Genomic DNA, 11,549 nt, shown 5'->3' with positions numbered 1-11,549 from the left:
TTCAACACTTATTAGTTCAGTTCCAACCAATATTGACTTGGGTTTCAAACCAAATGGACTAAGGTGGAAAGATGGAGCTGCAGTAACTCAAAGACAGCTACAAGAACAGAGTTACAAAAGATCAAAGGCAAAATCATCTACAACCACTCAAGCCACATCAAGCACTCAAACCAACAAGAATCAGTCCACAACAAGCACTCAAGGAACACATTAGTATAATTCTCTCTTTCTGTATTGATCCCAAGTGTTGTTAAGACAATTTTTGTAAGACTTCCGATACATTTCTCATTTAAGATGTTGTTAAGACGAGTTTTTTGATGTCAACTCTTGTTAAAACATTATATATTGCAGATTTCTATGTTGGCAAAATGGTGTTTGTTATTAAATTTGAATTTTATTTGCATTGCACATAGCAACTAAATAGATCAAGCCATCTTAAATAATACAACAGATAGAAACCAGATGACAACAATAATACTAATAGTGATATCAGTACTAATGTTTGATATTTCATGTCTTTCGTGCCTTCTATATCTTCCCAGTCCTTGTTGTCTTCGTTACCTTCGATGTCTACCTTTATATTGTTCATTTTCATCAGCCCATCGAAAGAATCCACAACTATTACCAACTTGATATTTTTGACCCCCAAAACATTCTTTCGGGGTTGGTTGGTGTTCTTGACATCTTAAGTTCCGTGTAAAACCCATAATAACAAATTTAAATTGTCATGGTATTGCAAAAAATTACATAAAAAATTAACTTTCTAATATTACAAATACAACAGGAAAAAAAATTAAAGAATAAGAACTTAGAGAGAGAAAAAATGGGGAAAAAGGAAAAAAAAAGCTCAAATTGCTCCAACAATGGTGTTGGAAGCAAATGAGGAAGAAAAAGCATTTATAAATTCTTTTTTGACCGTTGGGGCCCTTTTTTGATGGCTAACGCACGCTAGGAGACTAAGATACACGCTCCTATGTGATCCCAATCACATAGGATGATACATCAGAAAATGTGTTTAAAATATTGCTTTTTAGTAGATTCAAGGGTTCAGATGATAAACATGTAAGTAGAAGTGTTGACTTATAAAATTAACATAGCATAAGTGTCCATCGAACTATTTTGCTTTTTATAATGTATTGACCCTTAAATTGTATATTTACGTGATTTTCCTTTAACTAAACAAATATTGACCTTAAATATGAAAAAGGATAGATGCAATCAAATTACGCACGGGACAAAACCTACACCGGAGAAGAGGCGCTTCCTACTTCCATCTACTCCACTGAGATTTTAGGGCTCTTAACATAAATAAACCCTAACAAAATAGGCATCAATGGAGGCACTGAAAGAGTGTTGCGCGAATATAGTTGTGTATCTACATCCATCCAAGGCCAAAAAGGTCGAGGCCTCTGTTTATCGCCAACTTAGCTCTCTTCTTTTCAAGTAATTCCTCCTCATCCTATTCCCTATTTTCAGTTTGAACTTACAGATTTTGGGTTTCTGCTTTTATCACTGAATCTACAATCGAATTTATCAAAAAAGAAGTTATTTTTGTGAAGTTAATTAGTCGTTGATGACTCTTGTTTCAATAGTGTTCATTAATCCCATTTTTAGGTGTTGCTCATTTTGTCACTGTTTGTTGTTTCTTGTACTTCTTTTTTCGGGACTGCTTTGGACTGTTTTTCTTGAGCAGAGGGTCTATCGGAAACAGTCTCTCTACTTTTGAAGTTAAAACACTAATGCTTTCCAGAACACCTTTAATTTTTTTAATAACTACCCGGTATCTGAAGCACACTGGTCCGACTAATTGGGATCCATGCTATGTATGGCCCATTAGAGAGGGTAACGCTCCACAATAGGGGTTTCTCTATTCCCAAGCTTGAATCCGACATCTCTATGGTTAATGGGTTGAAGGGTCACAACCATCCTATCACATCTCTTGGTGGTGCTATTCATAACCTAGTTAAATTAAACCTCAGAAGAATATATCATAACTTCAGTTTTGGAAAAGGGCTATTCTGATCACTGTGACGCAGAATGTAATGTCTCATATATGCTAAGGCTCAACTAATCAGTTCTAGTTTCACGGAAATGCTAATTTAGGTATCTCTGCAATCAGCGCACCAGAGGACAATGTAACAGGAAGCTAAGAGACCATGTAACCTGGAATAGTGCAATTTGCCACCTTTTTTTTGTGTGTATTAGGAATAGGGGTGGCAATGGTGCGGTGTGGGTGCGGTGCGGATTTTTTCTAAACCCGCGAATTTTAAAACCACCTCGCCCTGCATCACCTTTAAACCCGCATAAACCCTCCCCACACTCATATCCGCACATACCCGCACCACACCGCCCCACATTTTTGTTTTTTTCTTTTTTGAAAAATTTGTAACTCCATTAAAAACCATAATATTTCCATTACTAAGAAATAGTAACAATCAATTTCTATTATATCACTTTTCACTAAGAAATTGTCAGGAAAGTATCATGTGTATAAGTAATGATCAAATATCAAATTCTCATCAAGATGAATAAAGAAATTAAAAAAGCTATAAAATTGTTTATTTGCAGTGTTATATATGTTGTTTTAAGCATGATAAAATTTTATGTGAAGAATACATATAATTTTAGGTAGATTCATGAGAATAATTCTAGTTTTCAACTTTTTTTTTTAGTTTAAACCCGCATATACTTGCAACTCGCCCTGCCCCGCCCCGTTTAAAAAAAAAACTTACCCCAACCCGCTCCGCATCCACATAGCCTAAAACCCTCACCGCCCCGCATAGCCTAAAACCTGCACCGCCCTGCATCCGCACCGCCCCATTGCCATCCCTAATTAGGAACCTACTGGCCGGATTATTTCAAATTCATGTCGTGTGGACCCATTAACGGGACATGGTCACCTAGGCATATTGACGTTCTGGGTGTACTGCTAAAAGGCCAAGAGGTTGCATTACATCTCTGCAAGTAGTTAGGGATTGATTTATGGCTGATTGTTACATTTTTTGATCTGTTGGTACTGCCAATTTTATTTTGGCTTGACAATCCTGCTATTTAAAGCTCCTATCTTTCATGGTTTAATATTTTCTTTTTTCTCTTTCTTCTCTTCCATTATCACTTAGGAATTTGGTCTTTGTGTGTATTTGGACTTCTATTTCACTTGTTTCTTAGGTGCTTTTGTTCATAAGGTTCTTTGTTTTACAGGTTTAATGAATCTTTAGATGGTGTGGTATTGACTTATGAACCGAAGTTCAGTAGCAATTTGGCTAAAATTCTTCCAGGAATTCACCCTTATTTTGGCGTGAGATTTGAAGCAAAGTTGCTACTTTTTCATCCAAAGCCAGACATGCTATTAGGTACTCCTGCAACTCAATTCTTGTTTGCGTAATATCATGTGGATTCAACCGCATTATGTGTAATTTTTTGGTTGTAAACTTGTACTCTAGCTCAGTTATTTCCAGCCTTTTTCTTTTGGAGTGAAGTTGGAGTAAAATGCTAAAGTAATGAATTTTTTTTAATTTCACCACCCTCATTGTTATCCCTTTTTCAGAAGCTCAAAGCTCAACTCCCTACCCTGGATATATAAATATATAAATGTTTAAAGAGTGTATGCCATTGGTATAATATTGTAAATTCTTTTGGGTTCACTTTTTTTCTTTAATCCTTTTGATATTGATCTTTTCAGAAGGTGAGGTCGTTAAAGTTGGCCAGCAGTCTATTCACATAATTGTTCTTGGTTTTTCTTCTGCCGTCATAGCAGATGAGGACATTCGAGAAGATTTCAAGTATAAAATTGTAAGCACTTTCAACTAATGAAACCTTGAGTTGAATATAGATTACGATACTGATTTGTCTTTGGATATATCTTTCATAGAAACATGGGAAAGAAGTTTTTGTCAGCAGATCTCACAAGAAACACAGGATCAAAGTGGGAACTACTCTACGATTCTCAGTCAAGAAGTAAGATTTAAGTTCATACTCCCTCCGTTTCAAAAAGAATGACCTACTTTCCTTTTTAGTCCGTTTCAAAAAGAATAACCCCTTTCCTTTTTTTGACAATACTTTAATTTCAACTTTCTACATGACATGTTTAGGACCATAAGATTAAAGGGCATTTTGGTACATTTGACACAATTTTAATTTAAGGCCACAAGATTCAAGTCTTCTTTATTTTCTTAAACTTTGTGCCAAGTCAAAGTAGGTCATTCTTTTTGAAACGGAGGGAGTATTTATTTTTGGAGCTCTGGAAACTCTTTTCGTGCATGTACACACTTGGAATTACAAATATATGACAAAGGAACAGAAGCATATATGCACTTATTTTGCTCCAGTGACAAGCTATATAAATATTCCAGTCTGCTTTTAAGGCAGCATCTTGAATTAGAGAGAAGGTACCCGTCTTTTTGTGGCAATGTCGTCTTGGACAATAGTGTTCTTGATGCGTTGCACACTTATATATGTCCCTATTTCCCTTGCCTTGGGGCGTTAAGAAGAAAGTTCATCTGGCAAGGCAACAAAGACGAATAGGTTATGCATTTGGCTAATGGGAAGTCTCTGATCACCACTTAATCAAGGAGGATTGGTAATTAGGGAATAAAATATTAGAGAATACTCAATATATTAGTCTACTGCCGAAATGGCTATGGAGCTGCTGTTTGGGAGAAAATATCTTTTATGGATAAGGGTAATTTGTGAAAAATATGGCCTAGAAGGGATGTGGTGTACTTATCCTGTCAACAGCGCAGCCCATATGGGGTAAGGGTATGGAAGTCCATCAGGCTTCACTAGGACACCTTAGCAAACTCTAAAATAAGGGTATGGAAGTCCATCAGGCAATATCTGTCAATGGGTGGGAGATTGACACTGATTAACAGCGTGCTAGACAAGTATTCCAACTTACGACATGACTTTGTTTCCCATACCTAGCAAGATATTGAAGCAACTTGATAGGATCAGGAGGAATTTCTTATGGGAGGGTAACAAGGATCACAAGTTTCACCTGGTAAAGTGGATTAAAGTGGTAATGCCAAAACAAATGGGAGGATTGGGCATAAAAGATTTAGCTCTTCACAACAAATGCTTACTCATGAAATGGATATGGAGGTACACTCAAGGGGATCAAGCTCCACGGAAGGAAGTAATCAAGCAAAACAAGGAGTCGAAAATCATTGGTGCTCCAAGCTGTCCAACTCCCCTCATGGTGTAGGCCTTTGGAAGAGTATATGCAAGCTTAAAGATGAGTTCTTTCAAAACACTCGGTAGCAGGTAATGGTATACATATCAGGTTTTGGAAGGATAGGTGGCCGGATAATATCCTTTTGATGGAGGAATTCCCTAGGCTATTTCAAATTGCACGTGCACCAAATTCTTCCATCTCTCAGAATAGGGAAGACAACATCTGGACTGTACTATTTAGAAGGAACCTGCAGGATTGGGAAATCGAAGAAGTGGTCAACTTGTTCTCTGGGCTAGAAGGCCAGGTGATAAATGTTCACGAAGCAGACAAGTTAAGGTGGGATAGTGACAAAGGATGGTAAATATTCGGTGAAAGCAAGCTATGTAAAGTCATTTGCTCCTAATGGAGTACTTGATAACTGGCCATGGAAGTTGATATGGAAGACAAAACTCCCACCAAAGATCATATGCTTCAGCTGGATAGCTCTTCATGAAGCTTGCCTCACTCAAGATAACCTTAAAAGGAAATTTCAGATTGCCAATAGATGTTACATGTGCCATCAGAACGTTTGAGTCCAACAATCATCTTTTTACATTGTACAGTTGCTGCTGGCTTATGAGGTATGTTTCTGTCTATATTTGATATAAATTGGATAATGCCACATAGCACCAAAGAGGCCTTTGAGTGCTGGTGCAATTGGAGAGTTGGTAAGGCCATCAAGCCAATCTGGAAGATGATACCTGCTAGTATTTGTTGGTGCGTATGGTCAGAAAGGAACAACAGATGTTTTGAAGGTTTATCAACTCCAAATCAATCCCTCAAGGCTAGGTGTCTTTTGTATCTATATAGTTGGCATAACCTTTCACCCATAGATTCCCTTGAGAACTTTTTGAACTTTGTTAGCTCCCTGGTGCAAGTGTAACCTTTTTTGTTTTCTGAGCTAATGAACTATTGTCATTCTCCTAACTTTTTGTACTATTCTGCATCTTCTTGATACCCAGCAATGAAATTTCTTATTACTTCATCAAAAAAAATATCCTGGTTGGCAATGGAAGAAAGACTTTTTTCTGCACAGCAGTTTTTTCAAAAGCAATAAGTACAAACAAGTTCTAAGGTTCGTTTGGCTAAAAGCTCAAATTAAGTGTGAGTTCTAACGAAAAAGGCACAAAGGGAGGAAAAAATACATTTTAGTGTCGCCTCTTCAGAATAGGCTCATTGGCAAGGGAAAGCATGCCTTAGAACCTTGATGATGACACGGAAGCACACATTAAGCTAGGTGAAGCGCTCAATACATTTTGAGCCTAGCTTCAGGGCTTAAGCGTGCCTTTGACAATATTACTGGACAGACAATTGGATAGGGCATGGATGCTTAATAGAGCCCTTTCCTGATTTATACAGCATTACAACTTCTATGGATGCTAGTTTGAGCACTCTGAAGGGGCAAGAGTGGGTTGCTCAGACGGTAAGCACCCTCCACCTCCAAATCTGAGGTTGTGGGTTCTGGTCACTTAGAGAGCAAAAACAAGTTAGAAAATAAACAAAAATAAATTAAAAAGGAAATTTAGTAGCTTAGATGGTTGTCCTTGAACTTTCACCTTGTTTGTGAGAATATATTCGATTTCCAACCTTGTAATCCCCTCCTCCATTTCCCCTTGCCCCATTTAAAACAAAAAAGAGGACAAAAGCACAGTTAAGGGGCTGCACTGGTGGAATATCACCACCAGGATGCCCTCAATGGTTGGGAAATAGAAGGTGCGGTGAAGTTCTTTTAAGACTTTGGAGGGTTTCCATGGAATATCAGAAGCAGACGACAAACTTCATTGGAGGCCAAGCAAGGATGTGAGTTTTTCAGTCAAAATCTTCCCATCCAGCAGTCAGCACTTCTGACCAACTGATGATGATTGGCCATCGAAGTTAAAAAAAAACTAATGATCCTACAAGGGTTCCATGTTTTTCCTAGCTGGTGGTAAGAGAGGCTTGTTTGACTCAAGAAAGGTTAAAAGAAGGGGCTTCCAGTTGTGAGTTCTAGGTGCCTTTTTTGTGGTTCAAACACAAAAACTAATAGTCATTTGTTTCTTCATTGCACCTTTTTTTTTTCCAAACTGATAATTTGTATTCTTCAGCTTTAAGGGCCATGCTTGCCACCTCCAAAAAGTTTATTTACAGTAAAGAAAATAAAAGCTACTTACAGAGATCCTATAAAATCCACTAATTGAATTTCCTCATCTATATTCTGTTCTTTACACCATAAACTTAATCTTCTATCTAATGCATTCTTTTTCTTCAAAAGAATGATGGAGATTGCTCTTTTACTTATCAGCTGTGGCAACTCTTTCTTAACATTGTGGGGATAAACTGGTGTATGCCTGCAAACACGGTTGATCTCCTTAAGAGCTGGAACAGTATGTGAGATTTAGTTAGACAGAAGAAATGGTTGAGATTGGTTCCTGCTTGTACATGGTGGTCGATTTGGAGGGAGAGAAATTCCCGAGTTTTGAAGATAGGAGCAGTCATTTGCAGTTTGTTAAGAATAAGTGTCTATTGTTGTTTTGCTTTTGGTGTAAAGATTGTTTAATAGCGGAGGAGGATTCTTTAATAGATTTGATAGGGCAACTGTAATTAGGTAGGCTTTTTTCTGGTTTTTCTGTTTCTGTCCTCGGTATATATGGCTTCAGCACTGCCCTAGTGCTCTTTATATTAATACAATGTTACCATTATGCCTTCATCAGCTTCGACCCTTTGGTTCATGAAGTTTAAAGGGTTTCGCTGATGTAGTACATATAGCAATAGAGGTATATCAGAAGTATATCTTCCACACTACCAGCTATATCAAAAGCATACATGTAAGAATGTAATACATAAAGCTCTAGTTGGAAAAGGAGATTAGTGAAGGTGCTGGGTAAAAATATGTTCAGAATCTCTGTGAAGTTTGGTAGTCTAGCTTAAAGACAAGTGTCTTATGTTTCCTTTTTTCAGAACAAAATCCATGGCATGCAAGGTGCATACATGTTTCTTTGAAGTGGTAATGGCTGTATTAGTAAAGTAGTAGCACAAAGAGTGCTAGATATTCCGTACAAGTGAACAAAAGCAGAAAAGCAAACCAAAAGTTTGGCCCTCTTGAATGCTGGGTTCAATGAATTATAAAAAATTTGTGCCTTATTAGCATAGTCCAACTGCATACTCCGACTTTCGCCAAGAATGATAAAACAAAAGACGAGCAAACTTAATGCTCCTACTGAATTTCAATGCTCTTTTGCTTCTCCTTTCAGCTCTGCATTTTATTTTTTGGTTAACTATAATGGATGAATTAGAATTGATATCGTGTTTTTATTTGTAGTTTTGATGAAGAGATACTACATATATGTGGGTCATTAGTGCCATCTAACACAGGAAGTATTCAATGGTTGGAAACGAAGGCAGAAGAGTCTCAAGCTTACAGGTTTGCTAACAGTGAAGTTTCTATTCGCTTATTTCATTCCATCACTCTCTCTCATGCATTTTTCTGATATACTACAGCATTACCGAAAAGAGGATAGGCAACAAAAGGGCTGCTGAATTGCTCGAGCCTGCTAACATAGTGTCCTACAGGAAAAAGCTGAAATCTGAAAATCATATTAAGAAATCGAGAAGATCTAAAAGCAGAGACAGCTAAATGTGCTAATTGTATGCATACATTTTTGGTAAGGTATTCGTTTCCTTTCTTTTGTTTCTGTTTCCATGTCTTCGTTACTCTGCTCATTAAATCTCTGTTTTTGATCTTTCATTCATTCCTCAGATCTCAAATAAATTTTCACCCGTGATTTCAAATTTATTTTGACATTTTGATATGGCATATTCCTGTCCCTTTTTTTTTTTTAAAAAAACTATACCTGTATTAGTGCCTCAACTTTCATGCAACCAAATATTCCCATTTCATTGAAATTCTCAGGCTACTTTACATGCATTTAATTTGACCCAAGAAGGTGGCTTTCAAAATTACACCGAGTTGGTTGAAAAGCTTGGATCTCAAATGGAAAAGACATAAAATATAATAGTGGGACACGAGGTTAAGGATGAGATTACTTGGGTCCTTAAGATTATATTTTGGATGATTTGCTTGATAAATATGAAAGCTCGGGGATGTAGTTAATAGAAAACAAACATAAGTTGATGCTCCTTCTTGCCGTTGTTTTAGGGTGGTGCTAGTAAGATATTTGATGGTGGAGGAGAAAGGTCTTAACTTTGGCGATGGTGGTTGTGGCACGAGTCCTGGTGCTTGACTGTTGGTGCTGAAGGAAGAAAAGAAAACAAATGAAAAAGAAGAGAAGACAATACACAAAATAATTTAATAAAAGATGTTAAACACTCGATCTCTGTGCAAAATAATTTAATAAAAGATGTTAAACACTCGATCTCTATGCCTTAAGATTGTGAATCAAGCTAGGTTTTTGGTATAATTTTTGGCTCCTCAAAATATTGTAGGAAAAGTATTTCAAACTTTCTGACATTCTTTTTCAATCAGACCTACACCAATATTACAATAGAGTTCTAGGTGTTTTAATTTTTTTTCAGTAACAACTTTGTGCATTGTGTGAAGGTTAGATTGAAATGAAAGTGAAGGTGCGATAGAAAAGGAAGAGATGAATTAGAAGATAAGATTTTGCTGGGCACTCAAAGGTAGTGAGACACGAACGATTGTTTGTTCGATTGGGAGTGGGCAAAAACATTGGCGTATTCCCATCAGATGAAACATGTAGGGATTTTCCTATCTCGCTCGGTTATTAATGTTCCATGGTAAGATGAGGAAAATAACTAACTTATCGGGTTCATCCAAGAAAATAATACTGTAATGTAACTTTATCTTCAGTCTCCCATGTTTGATAGAACGAATTGCGGGTTTCTGACATGATACTGATCAATTCTTCTTTTATGAACTAACTTTTAAGATTGAATATCAGAGCTAAACCAGTTGGTCCATTTCTTCATATACCATAGAATTATTAAGAAAGAATTCTAGGTAATTGTTCACAGATGAAACAAGAAGGTTTGCACCCAAGGTGTGGCCTCGTAGTGGTCAATGAAATGAATTGACAACCATAAGGTCTTAGGTTCGAATTCAAGCATAGATAAAAAACATTAGGTGATTTGTTCTCATTTTTCCTAGCCTTAGTGGACAGAGTTAAGTGATACCTGTCCCTGGTGGGAGGTTGCAGTTATCTTGTAGAATTAGGCTGCATTTGTTTTTATTAAGATTCAGACATTTGAATCTGAATGCATATCTTAATGATTAAGATGCTGTCTTCAGATTTGAAATCTGGATGGTTAAGACTATTTGTTTTTCAATATTTGAATATGCAAAATTTATTTATTTATTTGTATATATAATAAAAATATAATTCAAATAAAAAATAATTATATAGTGAAGAAATATTTGATTTAATACAATAAAATTATTATTTGATTGCAAAAAATATTTATATTTGTTAGTGATAATGAAGATGGTTTGGAATGATGGCAGTGGTGGTAATGATTGATGTTAGTGATTAGTAATGTTGGTGGTGATAGTTGTGATGATAGAGATGTTCGGTATTGTAGTGACTGTTATGATGGTGACGAATGGTAGTGGTGGCGGTAGTGATGTGAAGTTGGTTGATGTTAGTAGTTGGAGGTGTTGATTATGATAACATAAAAATGAATGCATGATGGTTGACGATGTATTGGTGGTAGTTGGAGATGATATTAGTTGTGATGGTGGAGATGATTATTTGTAGAGATATACTATAGCAATGATGGCGGTTGAAGCGGTGGTAGAGGTGGCGACATCGTTGACAATGGTGGGGTTGATCGAAGAATGTGGGGATGATGATGATGTGTTAGTGGTAGTTAGCAGTGACGCTAGTTGTAATAGATTAGTTGGTTAGTAGCTGGGATTGGTCGATAGTGGTTGATGATAGTGTTGGCGGTGTTGGCATTGGCATTGGCATCGACGGTGGTGATAGTGCGGATATAATTAAAATAATGGAGGTGATAGATATGGTAGCGGCTGAAAATAGTGGTTAGTAGCAATTATGATTGTGAATGATGGTTGTGATGGTGGAGGTGGTTGGTGGTGGTGGTTGTCGGTGGCAAGGTGGTGGTTGACAATGGTGGTGGTGGCAGAGGTAGTTAGTGGTGGTGAGTGGTGACTGATGATTATGGATAGAGTAGTGGTGAATATTTTCCAACCCAAGAATACCTCTTAATGATTAAGACTTAGTTCCAAATCTGAATGGACTTAGTTCCAAATCTGAATGATTAAGACCTATTAAGAGCCAAAATCTTATTGAAAAATAAATGGACTTAGTGGTCTAAAGTCTGTCCATTAAGTTCAAAAAAATGAGGCCTTAGTCGGGATGTA

At 36.9% G+C, this 11,549-nt stretch overlaps 1 protein-coding gene across 2 annotated transcripts in view; it reads left to right on the top strand.

Annotated features, from left to right (window-relative positions):
* Positions 1-1,183: 1,183 nt before the first annotated feature.
* Positions 1,184-11,549, top strand: part of LOC107856970 — a 22,910-nt gene continuing 12,544 nt past the window's right edge. Inside the window, exons 1-6 of one of the 2 annotated variants that reach the window (XM_016701922.2) lie at positions 1,184-1,443; positions 3,202-3,353; positions 3,683-3,792; positions 3,872-3,957; positions 8,511-8,612; positions 8,690-8,853. In XM_016701922.2, the coding sequence (XP_016557408.2) occupies positions 1,334-1,443; positions 3,202-3,353; positions 3,683-3,792; positions 3,872-3,957; positions 8,511-8,612; positions 8,690-8,825 (696 nt within the window). In that variant the 5' untranslated portion in view covers positions 1,184-1,333 and the 3' untranslated portion in view covers positions 8,826-8,853. Of the gene's footprint in view, positions 1,444-3,201; positions 3,354-3,682; positions 3,793-3,871; positions 3,958-8,510; positions 8,613-8,689; positions 8,859-11,549 lie in introns of both variants that reach the window. The other variant, XM_016701923.2, reaches the window with a different exon arrangement.

Source organism: Capsicum annuum, chromosome 8, assembly GCF_002878395.1.
Source record: "Capsicum annuum cultivar UCD-10X-F1 chromosome 8, UCD10Xv1.1, whole genome shotgun sequence".
NCBI classification, from domain to species: Eukaryota; Viridiplantae; Streptophyta; class Magnoliopsida; order Solanales; family Solanaceae; genus Capsicum; species Capsicum annuum.
Note: the sequence above shows the minus strand (reverse complement) of the source record. Positions and strands in the feature narration are given on the sequence as shown.